At 55.2% G+C, this 18,594-nt stretch overlaps 1 protein-coding gene across 1 annotated transcript in view; it reads right to left on the bottom strand.

Annotated features, from left to right (window-relative positions):
• Positions 1-18,594, bottom strand: part of RAB44 (RAB44, member RAS oncogene family) — a 34,051-nt gene that overhangs the window by 237 nt on the left and 15,220 nt on the right. The window contains exons 4-13 of the mRNA XM_058733741.1: positions 17,619-17,787; positions 16,244-16,390; positions 15,499-15,589; positions 14,998-15,093; positions 13,000-13,187; positions 10,953-12,427; positions 6,903-6,984; positions 5,614-5,728; positions 4,462-4,563; positions 1,939-2,015 (exon numbers count right to left, since the gene is read on the bottom strand). Coding sequence (XP_058589724.1) covers positions 1,939-2,015; positions 4,462-4,563; positions 5,614-5,728; positions 6,903-6,984; positions 10,953-12,427; positions 13,000-13,187; positions 14,998-15,093; positions 15,499-15,589; positions 16,244-16,390; positions 17,619-17,787 — 2,542 coding nt within the window. The remainder of the gene's footprint in view (positions 1-1,938; positions 2,016-4,461; positions 4,564-5,613; positions 5,729-6,902; positions 6,985-10,952; positions 12,428-12,999; positions 13,188-14,997; positions 15,094-15,498; positions 15,590-16,243; positions 16,391-17,618; positions 17,788-18,594) is intronic.

Here is an 18,594-nt window from a genome sequence, read left to right as displayed (position 1 = left end):
ACGCCAGACATCAGTCCTCTGTCTCACCTTGCCGGGGCAGCAGGGAGGGACCTGCGGGTGCAGCTGTGGGGCTGGGGGATTGCATCCCCTGAGTTACCTCTCTTCCCCCCCCTGCTCTGTTCCCGTCCTGCATTCCACACGGCACCGGAAAAATGGGGCCATAGAGACTCTTGCCCTCTATTTCCTGGCATCCTTTCCAGACTACTGTGTGCCAGGCTTGGTGCAAGGGACTTTGAATGGGACAGTGAAGCCGGCATGTCCTTGCCTTGAGTAGTAAGGGAGACAGAGAGGAGAAGGGGCTGTCAGAACCCAGGGATGGGGAAGCACGCCGAGGGACCTCACACCAGGTTCTCCAGGGATTTACGGAGGAAGGAGGCAGCGTCAGAGCTGAGACCCAGCAGCGTACAAGCGTTCGCTGGCAGAAAAGCAGGGTGCATTCCAGGCAGGGGGCAAAGGCTCGGTGTCAAAAGAGAGCTGGGGATTGGGGAAATAAAAGAAGCTCATTGGTTCATTCACTTGCTCAGATTATATTTACTGTGTGGGGACCACTGCACTAACTCCCAAAGCCTAAAAGACTGACCGGCCCAGAAAGAAGCCTTGTAGGCAACAGGGGGTCAGGGCCCCCAGGGGCCTGGAAACCACATTCAGGAACCCGGGCTTCTGTTCTACAGCGGAGGGAATCCGTTGAGCAGTTTTGGATCAGAGGCCATCACAGTGTGATCGGGTGCATGGTTTGGCAAGCTCGCCCCGGTTGCTTTGTCAGAGAAGGGGCTTCCAGATCATCTGGCCTAGTACCCCGTCCGCCTTACCCATTTCATTCATTTCTTGGGCACCTAGTATGTGCTGGGCCCTGGGTGTGGAGGGAGGGGCTGAACAAAACAGACGCGGCCCTGCCCTCCTGGAGCTACAGTCTGGTGCAGGAGGCTGACAGCAACAAGGAAGCAGACAAATGCACCTGTGATTACGATTTGTCAAGAAGGGTTTTTGTTTTGTTTTGTTTGTTTTTTCAAAAAATTTTTTAATGTTTATTTATTTTTGAGACAGAGAGAGACAGAGCATGAACGGAGGAGGGTCAGAGAGAGAGGGAGACACAGAATCTGAAACAGGCTCCAGGCTCCGAGTCATCAGCCCAGAGCCCGATGCGGGGCTCGAACTCACGGACCTCGAGATCGTGACCTGAGCTGAAGTCGGCCGCTTAACCGACTGAGCCACCCAGGCTCCCCATGAAGGGTTTTTTTTTTTAAAGCTTGTTTATTTTGAGAGAGACGAGAGCACAAGCCGGGGAGGAGGAGGGTCAGAGAGAGGGGGAGAGAAAGAGAACTCCAAGCAGGCTCCCCGCTGTCAGCGCAGAGCCCGACACGGGGCCCGAACTCCCGAACTGCGAGATCACCACCTGAGCCAAAATCAAGAGTTGGATGCTTCACTGACTGAGTCACCCAGCTGCCCCAAGAAGGGCTTTGAAAGACACAAACAAGAGGACAGGGATCCAGAATAGTGGTGGGATGGGGAGTGGTCAGGGAGGGTCCCCCCCTAAACAGCTGGAGCTGAGTGAATGTGCACGTACACCCGCACACAGGGACAGGGGAGATGGCTCCGGAGATGAGGAAGGCCACTGCGAGGCATTGGGATTTTATTCTAAATCTAGTGGGAGTTACTAGAAGGCTGGGAGCAGGAAAGTGACTCTCTCTGTCCCACCACACTGAACAGAGGAGAAAGCCAAGGCTCAGACAGGGCACGTGAGACTTTTAGGAGGTGATGCAGTCAACAGTGTTGGTAGAACTGGCTTCGGACTCTCTGCACAGTGCTCTCTGTCCTTCCCCAGAGTGTGAGCCCTGTGTTGTCGCAGTGCTTCCTCAGAGTGGGACTTCCCTCCCTCAGGAGGGGTCTGGAGGCTGCCCAGCAGGCTCTCGGGGTGGGGAGGGGCGGGGTGGCACTCACCGGGCCAGGTTCATCATGGACTCCTGGATATTGTGACCTAGGGCGGCGCTGCACTCCCCAAAGGAGACTCCCAGCTCCTGCAGACAGACAGGGGTATGGGTGCCCTCGGGGAGCACACTGAGCATCCTGGTGGCCGCCCCCACCGCGAAAGCCCTGGCCATCAGACAGAGTCCCACCCAGTACGTCCCTAGGCCAACCACAACAAGCGAGGCAGCCCCTTCTCTGTGTGGCCACTGGTCCCAGCCCTGGTCCTGCCCACTGGCCCTCTCCACCCTGGCCAGCCACCATGCTAAAGATGCCACCCCAGAAACGTTCCAGAGCCCACAGAGCAATGGTGGAAAGCCCGTGTCCCAACTTGGAGAAATGTCCCTGGGGATATATTTTTTTTTTAATTTTTTTTTAATGTTTATTTATTCTTTTTTTTAATTAAATTTTTTTTAACGTTTATTTATTTTTGAGACAGAGCGAGACAGAGCATGAACGGGGGAGGGTCAGAGAGAGGGAGACACAGAATCTGAAACAGGCTCCAGGCTCTGAGCTGTCAGCACAGAGCCCGACGCGGGGCTCGAACTCACGGACCGCGAGATCGTGACCTGAGCCGAAGTAGGACGCTTAACCGACTGAGCCACCCAGGCGCCCCTAATGTTTATTTATTCTTGAGACAGAGAGAGACACAGCATGAGCAGGGAAGGGGCAGAGAGAGAGGGAGACACAGAATGTGAAGCAAGCTCCAGGCTCTGAGCTGTCAGTGCAGGGGCCCAAACCCAGGAACAGCGAAGTCATGACCTGAGCTGAAGTCAGACGGTCAACCAACTGAGCCACCCCGGTGCCCCCCTCCGGGGGCATTTTAAACCATTAGTTGTGTGGGGTTTTTTATTTCAAGAATATTCAACTGGGCGAAATACTGGAAAATACAGCATTCAAAAAGTATAAGTGCAGGGGCGCCTGGGTGGCTCAGTCGGTCGGGCGTCTGACTTTGGCTCAGGTCATGATCATGGTTCGTGAGCTCAAGCCCCACATCGGGCTCCCTGCCCCTCGCACAGAGCCCACTTGGGATCCTCTGTCCCACTCCCTCTCTGCCCTTCCCCTGCTCACACTCTCTCAAAAATGAATAAACGTTTCTAAAAATGTATAGGTGCAAAATATAAACCACTCCTGTTAGTGTTTGATATATATCTTTTCGCTCTGTTTTATTTTTTTTTAATTTTTTTAATGTTTATTTATTTTTGAGACAGAGAGAGACAGAGCATGAACAGGGGAGGGGCAGAGAGAGAGGGAGACACAGAATCCGAAAGAGGCTCCAGGCTCTGAGCTGTCAGCACAGAGCCCGACGCGGGGCTCGAACTCACGGACCGCGAGATCGTGACCTGAGCCGAAGTTGGACGCTTAACCGACTGAGCCACCCAGGTGCCCCTCGCTCTGTTTTATATAAACCTTTGGGGTAGGGTGGGCTCAAGGTCATTGTACTGTTGGATTAAACCATATGCAATGGCTAGTTTGACGGGGCCCCAGTCAAATATCAGCAACCTCACAGGATTCAGAAGACCAGCTGTTCTTTTGACTTCACGTTATATTGTAAGCATTTCCTCCACACCCTCAAATATTTTTTTCTGGGGCGGGATTCTTAATGGCAAATGCTAGCCTCTCCCATGAACCTCCACAATTTGACCACCACCCACTGCCAAATGTCTGTTCTTATAAATAATACTGTAAATAACATCCTCACGTAAACATTCTTGATTATACATTATACGCGGGTATCCATTACGCTATTCTCTTAGGGATTATTATTTCTGATTCTTTCCTCAGGATAAATTGCCAGAGGAGGAATTACCATGTCAAAGAGATGAGCCACTACATTTAAGAGGGAAAAATTCCCGCCAACTAGGAGCCACAGTGATGACCTCATGATTACCAGAAAAGAGAAGGGGAAGGAAATACAATATGGAAATGCCAAGAGGGTTTGTAGCAGAGGTGGGGCAAGGGGTGGGTTCTTTCTTCCTTCTCTATTATTCTCCAGAGTTTCTGGAATGTGGCCAAATTCTATTCGTAAATAAATAGTATCCACTGCCTGGTGGTGGGGCTTTTGATGCGCTCTCGCCAGAGGAGAATTTGAGTCCTAAGATAGAATAAATTAGAAGGAATGCTATGTTAATTAGAGACCAGAGAGAAAAGTAAGATTTGATTGGGAATTTTAAGTGAAGCTTTAAAAACCTTTCTTTACTCTGAAGATATTTTTGTGGGGGTCAGAATGCTGTGTGGAGAACTGCTAGTTCAACGTGAGGGTCAATGTCACGCCCACCATCACAGCTTCACGTTTGGGCCTAAGAACAGGGTAGGCCAGAGACAGAGGGGGCCAGGCCGCTGTCCACTCTGACCCGGCCTTTGGCAGGGCAGGGGCAGGGGCAGGAACGGGCAACGGGTCCTTCTCGGTTAGCCAGGCCGGGGTGACCTGTCCACTAACCTCCAGGGAGGGGTCTGCCCAGTCCAGGCTGGGTGAGGGCCTGATGCCCGGGTGCTCACCTGGGCCAGCTGCTGCCCGGCCTCGGTGGGCACCTGCCGTTTCTCCTCACAGTCCATCTTGTTTCCCAGGAGAAGCATGACCACCCCATCGGACCCTGAGTCCTGCACACAGAACACATTCCCTCAGCCACACGTGCTGGGTGCCTGCTATGCTGTGCCAGGCCCTGGGTGGACGCGGCCCCGCCCTCCAGGGAGCTGACTAAGCACACCCTGCCCCTCCCCCCCCCCCCCATGACCGCCTTTCCGGGTCACACCCACTCCACACCCTTCGGTGTGACAGTGAGTCAGCCCCTCCTCTCTGCCTACAAACTTGTCAGCCATTTTCCGAGGCCAGCCTCAAAAGTGCCTCCCCTAGCAGGCCTTCCAGGATTGTTCCCGCCCATGCCCTTCTCTTCCTGCCTGTGCTGAACAGCCCAGTGCTTGATTACACAGGCCGGCTTCACAGCAGAAGCTACTGCTGCTAAGCTTCTGTTTACTGAGTGCCTACTATATACCCAGCATTGTGCTAAAGGCAATGATGTCAGTTAATCCTAACAACTGTCTGAGAGAAGCTGGAAAATCGAAGTTCGGAGAAGCTGAGTCACTTGTCCAAGGCCACGGAGTTGGGGCAGGGTAGTTGGGATTCACACCTAGGTCCTGTCAGACCCAGAGCCCAGCCTCCTTCATACATCACCTTATCCTACTTCGTTGGCTTCTCTTCAACTAGACTAGAAACTCCCACAGAGAAGACAACACGTCTTCCTTCACACCCCTCTGCGGTGCCAGCCCATGCTGCAGAATTTCAGTATGTGCGCGTCAACTAAGCACACGGGGCAAGAACTAGAGACTGGTGGACGGACGACTTATCACTTAGACTGCCGCTACACTTGCATTATTTCCAGGTGTTAAGAAGACACCCCCAAGCTACTGCATATAGGAAAGAAATGTTCATAAGATAAAGGAAGTAGTTTGTTTTGGAGGCGGTACTATGTGGTTGTGGTTTCTTTGTGTGATGATGCCCCCGGCCCATCCAGCCACCCGCCCTCAGTGGGTCGCATCACCCACGAGTCTGCTGTGTCATTTGTAATCCTGGGAGAAAGGGGGGTGTGGGCAGGGTGCAAGTTCCCTCTTGGTTCCCCAAACTGGGGCCAACCCCAGCAGCCATCGGCTCACCTGGAGACAGTCCAGCCAGTGGCGCACGTGGGCAAAGCTCTCCTGGGAGGTGACGTCGTACATGAGTACCACTCCATCAGCCTTGCGGAGTAGCTGCCGAGTCACGCTGTGGTACCTGCCCAGACGGTCTGCGTGAGGCCAGGCCTGGGGGGCTGACCCCATGCCCTGGCCTCTCCAGGCCTTAGCTACTTCCTCTGCAAAGTGGGGCAAGGAGCCTCACCTGCTTCTAATTGCTTCCCAAACAGTTTTCCTTCTCACAGGGTAGTTCTCGTTGAATAGGTAACGGTTCTCATGGCTCAGACTTCAGAAGGTACCAGCCAGCACCCAGTGAAAAGTCTGACACCGCCCCCTCCCCACCACCACCCCCATCCTGCCGCCACTCAGTCTCCCTCCCCGGGGGCAGCCAGGGTTAGCAGTTTCCAGAGGGATTTTATGAACATACACAACTGTATATGTGCATACACGCACACACACGGTAAACACAGTGTGAAGTCCTCACTGTATTCGTTAATGCTCAGTAATCTGTACTTTGCTTTTTCAGTTCGTAAAAGGTCTTGGAGGTGTCTCCCCACGGGTGCACGGGGAGAACGCTCAATCTCTTTTGTGGCTTCATACTATTCTACATATTGGGTAGAATCAGCTGGGCCACCATTCCGGACGTTTTGGTCATTCCCGGTGTTTCACAACATAAGTGATGTTGTGAACGTGTCGAGACTACAGTCATGTATGAGTTGATCAGCAGAGTAAGTTTCTGGAAGCAGAGCTGCTGGGTCAAAGAAAATGTGGCTTTTTTTTTTTTTTTTTTTTTTTAAAGAGAGAGAGAGAGAAATAGCATGAGCGGGGGAGGGGGACAGAGGGGGAGGGAGAGAGGACGTGGGCTTTGATCCCATGACCCTGGGATCATGGCCTGAGCCGAAACCAAGAGTTAGACGCTCAGCCGAGGCACCCAGGCTCCCCAGAAACTATGCTTTTTAAGTTTCGATCGCTACTGCCTAACTGCAAAGGGGCAGGCTGGCGTTTTCAAAACAGGCGATGGGCAGCCGTCCCTGCAGGCCGTGCGTGGATGGCCCTGCCAGCTGCCCTGTCAGGCCAAGGGGCCCTTGGTTCACCTACCCCACCAGGCCTTGACTCACCTCTCCTTCCCCAGCCTCCTATATCCGTAGGGGCTGGATACCTTTCATGCACGTGGTTGCCTCTTGCCTACGTTAGACTCTTTGAGGTCAGGGCTGCCCTCCACCCCGCTGTACCTCAGCGGCCCTGACACCACGATTACAGACAGTGCCAGTTACCTCTCCTGGCCAGCCGTGTCCCAGAGCTGCAGCGCGAAGCACTTGTTGTCCACCAGCAGAGTTTTGACCCGAAAATCCACGCCTAGGACACACAGAGGGCATCAGGTCCGCTTCTAAGTTACCATCCAGGGCTTCCAGCCAAGACCTGTCCCCGGTACCAGCCCCTCGGGCTGCTGGGCTTCCCCTCGGCTCTCCAAATCCCATCCGTACACAAGGGCCCACGTCTGCCAAGAAGCCTCTCCTGACCACCTAGCCTGTGGGCTTCACTGCCCCCACCGCACTCCCACACCCTGGCGGTCAGTGCCAGTTCGAGGCACCTTGCATTGTTTCGACCTCTGTGAACATATCCGTCTTCCCACCTGTACAGCAATGTTTATTCCTCAGGTCCCTCAAGAAAACCAGTTTCATTATTTTATTTTTAGAATACTCCCTGTTTCGTTCCTAATTATGGAACAGACAGCAGGGTAGAAACAGACAGCCAAGGAGGGCGGAAGGAGCAATGCTGTCAGGGATGCCTGACTGTGAGCTGCCCGCCCTCAGCTGCTGGCTTTGTGACCCCAGGCAGGTCACTGTACCTCTCTGAGCCTCCCTTTCTCATCTGCAAGATGACAATTAATTTTTAAAAAATTTTTTTTAACGTTTATTTATTTTTGAGACAGAGAGAGAGAGCATGAACAGGGGAGGGTCAGAGAAAGAGGGAGACACAGAATCTGAAATAAGCTCCAGGCTCTGAGCTGTCAGCACAGAGCCCGAGGCGGGGCTTGAACTCACTGACCGCGAGATCGTGACCTGAGCCGAAGTCGGCCGCTTAACCGACTGAGCCACCCAGGCGCCCCATGCAAGATGACAATTTAAAAAGACCCGCACCGGGTGCCTGGCTGGCTCAGTTGGGAGAGCACACGGCTCTTGATCTCAGGGTCTTGAGTTCAAGCCCCACGTTGGGTGTAGAGCTCAATTAAGTAAATAAATATCTGTTAAAAAAAAAAAATGGTTTTAAAATAAAACAAAAGGACGCACATCACAGAGTGGTTGGGAGAATTAAATGACTTATGTTTGAGGTTCAGCCCAGTTTCCAGAGGGGGTTCTTGAGAGGTGATCATTTTCACCATTATTCTTTTTATTTTTAATGTTTGTTTATTTATTTTGAGAGAGAGCACGCATGAGCAGGGGAGGGTCAGAGAGAGTGGGAGAGAGAGAATCCCAAAAAGGCTCTGCACTGTCAGCGTAGAATCTGACGCGGGGCTCGAACACACGAACTGTGAGATCATGACCTGAGCTGAAGTCGGATGCTTAACCGAGGCACCCAGGCGCCCCTCATCACTATTCTCATCTCCCTGAACCCTAGCCCTTCAAATTTCCCAGGTCCACCCCTGCCGTGGTCATGCTTTCAGACCCTCTCTGTCCCTGGAGATAGAAGGTAAGAGTGAAATCCCGGGGAAGTGTAGAAAGTTTGAGGTGCACCTTCCTGCCAATCCCCACTTCCCAAGGAAATCCGGCAGAGTAGGGGGTGAGTGAGAGGGGCTTCTTTGTCCCTTTCCTACAGGGCCCACTGTAGGCCCCAGGCCAGCTCAGGAAAGGGGTGCCTCCTTATATCAGCCCTGAGCTAGTAGAGACTTTCCTCCGTCTCTTATGGTGACCTCCATGAACACCTGCTGCTCTCCCCGGAGGCAGTTAAAACCACGGACCACCTCCCTCCCCCCACTGCCCATGCTCTCCACAGGAAGTGACCACCTGGGAGACCTGACTGCAGAATGGTGATGCAGAAGTCTGTAGCATTTACTTCTCTTTTCTGTCCTCTTTCCTGAATGTTTTAGGAAGCCCAGGGTCTGCAGGAACCTCCGAGATTGTCTAATCCAACCCCCGGTGATAATATCCAGCTTCGGCTTAAATACCCACCGTGTAACCTACAAACGACTCTTTCGTAACCCCCCCCCCTCATTATCCCCACTGTTCTACCTCCCTGTCCATCCCCTCTTCAGTCCACCCATACGGCCCCCATACTGTCCCCCAAACATGCCGTTAAGAATAGAAGTTATCTCCTTCCCAAGGAATCTGCTATTTACATTAAGAGTATAACAATGACCTCTTTCCGAAGGAATCTCCCCAGGGAGAGAGTAATGCTGAACGCAGAAGAGGGTAAAACCCAGGAGAGGGTAGGGCATGTGCTTTGAAGGCAGGAGACTATGGCTATGAACTTTGGGCCCCAGCGAGGGCAGGAAAGTTAACCAGGTCTTCAATGATCTGTTTCCCTCATCTGTAAAATGGGGCTATGGAAAAGCCTGGCACAAATGCACATTCAGATATAACCCACTTGGCTCTGGCTCTGGGACTCCACCTAGCCCTGTTCTTCTGAGAGGGGGTGAGAATGGAAGAGGTGACGCTGAGTGGGGAAATGTTCAAGACTGGGGAAGCCAGAATCGTCCCCATGGATAATGAAGCCAGATGGATGGCAGCCACCAGGGGGCACCAAACCGCAGCTGGCCCTGGGACAGATTGGTCTCACCCACCTGGATCTCAGACACTCCCAAGCTGCCTAGCAGTGAGCGCAGGCTCGACCTGTCTTTTTACAATTTTGCAACCTGTGTTTTTCTTGATTGAATTCTGTGGGACCTTCTTATCACATAATAATGGAGGCAGATCATTTAATACAGGGAGGGCTTCTGTAAGGAATAAGGCATGTAAGACAGGCTTGGGCACTGTAGGTAGTCAGTAACCAATAACTTAGTGATTAATAACGGTGGCCTTGCAGACCCTGTGACCCCACTCAACATCAGACCAGGCCTGCTAGGAGTTCCCTACTCCCAAGGACGCTGCACTCTTAACTGGTTCCCCAGGTTAGGATTCTTAGAAAAAAGTTTGAGAACTTGTCTTAGAGCCTCTTGTGCATGAAGGCTGTCATTTACTCACTGGCCTGGCACTGGTCCCCAGACAGCCTGCACCCTGACTGACACGAACACATGGATCGCCCCCGTCTTTGTGCCTAAGTGGGTCTCCTCTTCATTCCTGAGCTTGCATTTCTGTGGCTCTATACGATGCCAAGTGGTCATATACCCTGACGTTTTTAGGTACAGGAGTCTTTGTGGTTGGGGACATTTCATTTGCAGGGGCCACTGAATTAGACATTAGCAAATATTTACTTACAATAATAACAATAAAAACAGGGGTGCCTGGGTGGTTCAGTCAGTTAAGCGCCAGACTTTGGCTCACGTCATGATCTCGCAGTTGGTGGGTTCGAGCCCTGCGTCGGGCTCTGTGCTGACAGCTCGGAGCCTGGAGCCTGCTTCGGATTCTGTCTCCCTCTCTCTCTGCCCCTCCCCCCCTCAAAAATAAATAAAAAACATTTTAAAAACTTAATAATAATAAAAAACTATTTATTGAGCACTTATGACATGCCAGATATTATTCTAAGACTTGACATGTACGGATGGAAGTAACCCTTACAACCATTCTAGGAAGTTAGCACTCTTGTCCCCATTATATGCAGATAAGGGTTTGGGAGCTCAGAGGGGTTAAATAACTTGCCCAAGTTCATACTGCTAGCCAGTGGCAGAGAGGGGATTTGAACTCAGGTACTAACTGACCCTACTCTAGAAATACATTCTGTGTAAAGTGTTCAACTTGCCCGAGACAACTTCCTGCCAGAGCTTGGCTAACTGGCCCGGGGGGTTGATCCTGAACAAATGTGAGTGCAGGGACCCCCGCAGTGGCCTGCCCACGGCCCATGTCGGGGGAGACTTGCTTGTTTTCACCATCAACCAGCATTGGCCCCTAAATTGCAGGGTGCTTTGTTGATGTGGCACATTATAAGCTCATCAGATCAATGCAGCAAAGCAAATTACCTATAATTAGAGATAATTAGTAAAATAGTAAGATTATGCCCACATAAAATAAAGTCTAATGCAGGGCCCGTGGCCAGGAGAACCTGCAGCTTCCCCGGAGACGGCTCTCTCTGGGCCTCCTCCAGCCCCTTGGCTCCGGGCCCTGGGTTTCCCCTCCCCCCAGCCTCCTCCCCCCTCTCCCCCGCACCCCCCGGCCCAGGTGGGCTCTTACCCACAGTAGCTGCCAGCCCAGGGGTGAAGGTGTTTTTGTGCAGCAGGTGTAGGAAGGATGTTTTGCCCACGTTTGAGTCTCCCAGGAAGACGATGTGAAAGAGGTAATCAGGGTTGGCTGGAAGCTCGTTGGCAGTGAGGGACCCTGAGGATGGGGTCAGCTCAGCCTCCTTGGAGTCACTTCCTGGGTCTTCAGGCCTGTTCTCTGCCTTTGGCTCCCTGGGTCGTAGGGAGCCTTGTTCTTCTGTATGAGCAGCTGTAGGTGAGGGCATGGGGTGGGTTTCCAGCTCAACCATGGTGGGGAGGTTCTGTGTGGGCTCCCGGGGCCCTGCTCCATCCCCGCGCTGAGCCCCTTCATGGGGAGAGTCCAGTGGAGGTGACTGTTTTCTAGAAGCAGGGGCCCCTGCTTCAGCCTGAGCCTGCGGTACATCATGTGGGCGAGGGGCAGGCAGACCGTCTTGCTGGGGGTGTTCTGAATACCCCGTTTTCAGGCCATGAGCCTCAGTGGACTGCCCTGAACTGAGGTCTAGGCTTCCTTGATCCACCTGTTTCCTTTCCTCGACCTTGGGCTCTTCTTCTAGACTCTTGCGGGAAAGGGTGGACAGGCCTTCTGGCCCGAGGACCTGGCTGTGAGCTTCTCTTGGCCCTCCAAGATGGCCCTCCTGCACACCAGGGCCCAGCTGGCCCTGCTCCAATCCCTCTGTGGGAGCCCGACCCACAGGCTCCGGATCCTGGGAGGGCTCAACCAGCCCCGGTGTGGGGGTTCCGGCTCCTGGGGACCCCAGTCCTGGCTCAGAGCCAGCAGCGTGTGGGTCCTGATGGAGGAGGGCCTCTCTCTGCCTGGGCGGCTTGACTGGGACAGGCCCGGGCTCTGGGCTCTTGTCATCTGAGTATGAGGCCTGGAGCTGTTCGCTGGGCCCAGCTGGGGCCTGGGGAGGAGAGGAGGTCACCGGGGGAGGGGGTGCATCCTCCAAAGGAATGAGCATTTTGAGTGCAGCTGCCACTAGGCTCCCTGACTCCTCACTCGGGGCCCCTGGGGAACTCCCGTGGAAGATGGTCTCGGGGCCGGGCCCTGACTCCTCCTTAGGTTCCAGGCTGTGAGGCTGGACAGGCTGCTCTGGACTGATGTCCTGCCCACCCACGTCCACTCCTTTCCCCTCCGTGGCCCTGGAGGGCGCCCCCGTGGGGCTCCTTGGAGCCCCATCCAGATCTGAAGGTGGCCCCTGACCAAACGGCAAAGAATGCAGCTCCGAGATGGAGATCTGCCTGACTACTCGGGGCGTCTGGGGGCCTGCCGGGGCTCTCGGGGTGGAGGGTGGGCTCCAGGAGAGCTGCAGGGCTCTGCGCGAGGAGGTGTTGAAGCTGTTCAGGAGCTGGTCCCAGTCATCCTCATCCCCAAACAGTCCAGGCAGGGGGGCCTCCTCTGAGGAGACTGCCTTGGTGTCTGGAGCTTTCTCCTCACCTGCCCTGGGGACACTAGAAAGGGTTTAGGAAGCTAAGGTCAGGAGAGGGGCACATAGATGTCATACCAACCCCGCTTACATGTCTCCCCATCGGTAACGCCTCACAGCTGGCCCCCCTCCCGGTCTCTTTCTACTCGGCAGTCCTTCTCACCCTGCACGCACCCCCTTCCTCCCCCTCAACCAATCCTGCCCATCCTTCAGGGCCTATATGAAGCCTCACCTCCTCCAGGAAGCCTCCCCTGACCATCCTGGCCCATCTCACTCCTCTGGACTGTAACAGGTAGAGTGAGTGCCTGTCTGGGATCCATTACCACACTAGACCGTGTGTGTGTGGGGGGGGGGGGGGGGTGGGTGGGTGTGTGAATCCCAGTTGTGTGACCTTGACACATGACTTTCCCCTCTCTGTGCCTTACTTTCCTTGTCTGAGAAGCGGGCATGAGAATGTCAGCCTGGCATGGTTGTTGTAAAGCTTAAGGAGGGAGATTCTGGGGGTGTTCTGGTGCTGACCAGAGCCTCAGAGAACTCCCTCACCTCTCTCAGGAAGCCCCTGGTCCCCACCTCAGCCCAGGGATGGCAGCTACTTGCCTTGGTTCCTCCTCCGTCTGCCAGGACACGTGGCCCCTGGCGGCATTCAGACGCCCCCTGGTCACCTGCAGTTGCTCCTGTGCCTCCTCCAGCCGCCCAGCCAGGTCACGCTCAGCCTCCCGAAGCTGCCGGTTCTCCGCGTTGGCCTCCTGATGTGTGCTGCTGAGGAACTGGACCTGGGCCTCCAGCTGCAGGAGGCGGGGTGTGAGGAGGGGAGAATCCCAGCTGCCTTCCAGGGCGAAAAACAGCCTCCAAAGGCCACTGTGGGGTACAGACCCCAGGCTTCTGGGTACAGACCCCAGGCTTCTGGAGACCGAGCTTAAACATAACATTGGAGGGGGACGCCCGGGTGGCTCAGGTGGTCGAGCGGCCGACTCTTGATTTTGGCTCAGGTCATAATCTCAGGGTTCGTGAGTTCGAGCCCCACATCGGGCTCTGTGCTGACAGTGTGGAGCCTGCTTGGGATTCTCCGTCTCCCTCTCATTCTGCTCCCTCCCCTGCGCGCTCTCTCTCTCCCTCAAAATAAATGAACTTAAAAAAAGACACACACACACAAAGGATTGGAGGGGGTTACCCCTTATTGGCCTAACAAACTCCATTACCTCCCACCCAGGAGAGACATTTGAATTGCTGGGGTAGGGAGGAGAGAGGGAATTGTATAAGGAACACACACTGCAGCACCACAAGGGCCTGCCACGTGAATGGGATCACACCCTCCTCTGCTCAAAGCTCTGTGATGGTTGCTCATCTCCGAACCCCATCTGGTCCGCTGGGAGCTCCCGAGCCAACAGCAAGTCACATGACTCAGAGATGGCACACAGCTGGAACACTCAGAGTGGAAGGTGAAACCTGCACCGGGGCATCCTGGGCCTTGCAGAGTCCCTCCCACCCCACTGGGTCTCGGGCCTCCCCCTTCGCTACTCTCCCCTCCCTCTGTCTGCTCCAGCCACAGGTCTCCCGGCTGCTCCTGGAACATTCATAGCACGTGTCTACCTCAGGACCTTTGCACTCGCTGTTCTCTGCCTGGACTGCACTTCCCCAGTCCAATCTCCTCCCTTGGCCGAAGGGGTCTGCCTCCATTTCCAAGGAGCAGCTGTTGTAGAGGCACCTGGAAATCAGCCCGTTGGGGAGGTGAGACCAGGTGACAGGGCCAGTCAAGGCAATGGTGGGAAAGGCTCTGGGAACAACTGTGATGTGTAAAGCACCTACTATGTGCCAGGCACCATGCCAGGCCCTTAGATATGGCGTCTGTTGTCATCCCAGCGGCCTTTTATTTATTTTTTAATTTTTTTTTAACGTTTTTATTTACTTTTGAGACAGAGAGAGACAGAACATGAACGGGGGAGGGTCAGAGAGAGAGGGAGACACAGAATCTGAAACAGGCTCCAGGCTCTGAGCGGTCAGCACAGAGCCCGACGCGGGGCTCGAACTCACGGACTGCGAGATCGTGACCTGAGCCGAAGTCGGACGCTTAACCGACCGAGCCACCCAGGCGCCCCTCAGCAGCCTTTTAGAGCAAGAGTTCTGATCTCCATTTCCGATGAGGAAACCAAGGCTCAGAGAGGTTAAAAACCTGCCCAAGGTCACTCAGCGGACAGTGGAGACAAAAGCTGAATACCACCCTGCCACTGAGCCTCTCCAACGTTGAGCTCTCACGTTTGCCCAGTGCTTTCCTGTTTCAAAGTGCTTTCCCATTTATTACCTCATTTGACAAAACTAGCCTGGGAGATGCAGTAGATGTGGCTATTCCCATTTTACAGATGGGGGAACTAAGGCCAAGACAAGCAAAGTTGTTGCCTCAGATTTGCATGGCTCTTAATTGCAATGGCAGGGATTTGAACCTGGGCCTTCCCAGCGGTCCCTCGGCACTGCCTGGCCTCATCTCAGCAAAGGGGGCCGCTCTTAAACGGGAGTCCAGCCAGCCCCATGAATTCTCAGGAGATGGGTGTCAGAGCCTGTGCTCAGAAATCGGGCTCCCGGGGAAGCGCTGTCACTCACCTCCCTCTGGCCCTCAGTCAGCCGCTGAAATTCACGCTCCTTGGCCTCCAGGACCTCCTGCATCTGGGAGCTGAAGGCCAGGCCCCGGGAGTCGCTCTGCAGAGCAGACAGGTTTCAGCCCCAGTGCTGCACACTCTAAGCCCCAGCAGGGCCGGGCCTCCCCACACTCCACCTCATCCAGGCCCCGGGCCTGGGTCCAGGACGCCCCAGCAGGGAGGGATCTCAGGACAACTTCCTTGACGCAGGCCTAGATGGTGGCCACAAGGAGACAGGCCCGGAGAGCGAGGCCTGGCAGAGATGGGCAGGGGGCTCAGGCACAGCTCTCCCCACCCACTCTCTTGGGAATGCCAGCCGGTTGGTGGGGTGGGGGGGGGGGGGCGGTGACAGGACCTACTCCCAGCAGCCTCCCCGCTGCCCCCACTGGCCGGTCTCTGGCCCCGCTACTCTCCCCAGCTTCGAGTCCAGGGCAGGGGGAAGGGGCGGGCTGCCAGGGGAGGCCACCTCGGCCTGCAGCTGCTGCTTCTCCCGGAGGATCTGCTGCTCCATTTCCTCATAGAGCTGTTGCACCTCTCGATGGTGATCAGAATCCCGCCTGGCAGGGGTGAGAGGCGGGCAGCATGTCAGCACCCCGGGACCCTGCTGCTGGCAGGGGTGGACTGGGCCTGGGTTTAGGGTCCATCCCACTGCTCACCTCAGGAGCCACTGACCCCTGCCACCCTGAGAGCAGTCATCCCAGTAATAGCCCCTGACCCACTCACCCCTGCCACCCCGAGAAGAGTCGTGCCAGTAACAGCCCCTGACCCGTATGCCCTTGACATCGGTCATCATGCTGACTCCTGTAACCATCACCAAGATGTTGGTTCCCCTGGCCCTGCCCCATGGTCCCTGTTGCCCCCCTCACTCCATCGCCGCTTCCCGCGTCACCATCCCCACCCCCAAACTCAGACTCCACGCCAAACCCAGGGTTGCCACGTGCGTCATAATCTACAAGAGCGATGTCCCTGGAGGTGGGTGCCACGGTGGCCCTGCACTGAGACACGCTTGCCATCCCCATCACTGCTGAGGCCCAGCTCTGTCCTCCTCACCAGGCCCCCCAAGCCAGCCCTTCTTCCAGCTCAGCTCTGCCCCCCACCAGCTCCCAGGCCCTGTGGTGAACCCCAGGCCTCTATGCTTCTGGAGCCGAGGGAATCCAATTCGCATTCAGCCAAACGGCAGAGAGCACGTACTCCGCACCAGCCCCACTCACTTCCGCAGGGTCAGCTCCAAAGCCTCTTTGTCGGCCTGTGCCTCCTGCAGGCGGCTGGTCATCCTGGCCAGAAAGCCCTCCAGGTTGCCTGCCAGCTGGGGCTCCTCCTGCCGCAGCTTCCCCCACAGCTGCCAGATCTCTGCCTGCCTGGGGAAGGGGGGTAGCCAGAGATTAGATATGAGGTGGGACCAGGAGGCAGGGGGCCCACTTCTCCATTTTAATGGCAACGCCCCAGGAGACCTCTTTACACCCTACCAGGTAAAATTCAAGTTCCCACCTCCTCCAGGAACCTTGGCCAGAACCTCTCCCTTCGTGAACCCCCACAGCCCTTCGTCTCTCCACGGTTTGGCGATGAATTATGGCATGGGGGGAGGGGGGACTCGGGGGCCTGACGGCCCAGGGCTTCCATTGCCTTCTCTCTTGTCCCGCTCTGTAGCTGTGTGACTTTGGTAACTCCCATGCCCTCTCTGGGCTTGTTGGTAAAATGGGGAGGCTGATACCTGCCCAGTAAGGTCGCTAGAGAATGAGACTTGCCCAGTGAAAGCATCAGCTTGGAGCCTGGCCCATGGCTGGCACTCGACAAATGCTGCTTTCACACAGATTTAATTAAGTCGTGAAGACAGATGCCGGAGGGCTGAGCCCAGGCCAAGCTGCCAAGTGGGCAGATGGCTCCCCACCACACCTGCCCTGCCAGCCTATACCCTAAGTCCCACGCTGCATGCCCCACCACTCCTGGCCCCACCTTCTGAGAGCCTGTCCTCACAGAGCCCCCTGAGTTAGGTAAACGGGCAACAGTTGTTCCCTTGCCGGCTCTAAGAGACCCAGTGGGACCTGGGAGACGTGAGAGAGGCAGGGTCCCCCTTCTCTGAGCATGAGTGAACCCCATGAGCCCAGGGGCTGAGACAGTTTGGAGAAAATCCCTCCCCATCTCTAAACCTGTCCAACCCAGGGCCTCACCGTACCTGAAACCGCTCCAATTGGGGGATCCTCTTTGTGGGTCAAGAAAGGCACCCTCAGTCGTGTTTTTAAGAATGTGAGTACCCTGGGGAGCCTGATACCCCCAACCCACCAATCCTGGGGAGCAATCATATAGGGCAGGACAGGGGGAGCGAGTGGTGGTGGGAGGGACTCCTCAAGAGCAGACACCCTCCACACGGGCTTCATTTAATCCCACAACTGCTCTTAAACTCACTGCAGCTGGGAAACAGAGGTCAAAGGTTAGGCCACTGGCCCACAGTCACACAGCTAACAAGTGGCCACACCAGGATTTGCACCCAGCTCTATCTGGCGGCCTCCCACCTTGACACCGAGTCCGGGTGAGTCCTCGCCCCCACAGACTGGCAGGGCCCGCCCCCACACACAGTGCCAGCCTTACTCGGGAAGTAAGTGGCCTGCCCCCAGCTGCTGTATGAATGCGAAGAACGCCTCCTTCTCCTCAGGGTCAGCCTCCTCCAGCACCGGGAGGCTGACGGCTGCAGATTCCCTCTTGGAGGGCACTGGCCTCTTTCTGCGGACCCCGTGGGTGCCGGAGCCGAAGACGTTCTCTGTGGGACAGAGGGGACAAAAGGCAGCAGAGTGGGGCTGGGCTCACCACCCCCCCACCCCCATCTCCCATCTTGCCCTGCTTCAGCCCTTGGGGAGATAACTGTATCTGCGTTGGTCACATTGATACAGGGCCATGTTCATACGTTCGTCCTATCAACCTTGGGAATCTACTTAAGCTATACTCCGCCCGTTTTACAACGTGTAAATGCAGATTCCTGGCCTCCCTCTCTGTTGTCCCCCAAACTTTTGGAGACTCAGCAGACCCGAGAACTCTGGATGGCTTTGCTGACATTTAAGGCCGAGCTGTGCTTTGCAGGGTCTCTGCGAGGACATCACACGTTCCATTCCCTGGGCTGGAAGGTATACCCCTATTGAGAAGATCAGCGGAAATAATGTACCCTGCCAGCCTTGGTCTCTTTAGGTCCTTTTGGGACTGTCTTGAGAATCAAGTGTTGGAGTAGTCCTGCCCAACGGGGACAAAGGGTCAGGGAAGTCCTCAACCACTAAATATCACCCTCTGCTGCTCCCTGAAATTCCCTTAACCAAAGCTTTCCTCAGGCAGAAACGAGGCTTGTGGTCCCAAGAATGGGGGTGTTTAACTTCTTGCTCAAGGGAAGCCTTTTTTTTGGGAGAACACAAGTGAGGCATCAGAAAGTAAGCCTGGAGGCCTCCCTAGAGGAGGGGGGGGGTGCTAAGGGGAGCCCCCAACCAATGAACTGCTTTCGCTGGTGGTAAAAGAAGTGAACAGGCCTCCTGGGTTAGAGTTTTAAGACGGAGCTCTGTCTTAAACCAGCTGCCTGCCCACA

The sequence above is a fragment of the Neofelis nebulosa genome, chromosome 6 (assembly GCF_028018385.1).
Source record: "Neofelis nebulosa isolate mNeoNeb1 chromosome 6, mNeoNeb1.pri, whole genome shotgun sequence".
In the NCBI taxonomy this organism is placed as follows: Eukaryota; Metazoa; Chordata; class Mammalia; order Carnivora; family Felidae; genus Neofelis; species Neofelis nebulosa.
The sequence above is the reverse complement of the archived record's forward strand: the minus strand, read 5'-3'. Positions and strand labels throughout refer to the sequence as shown.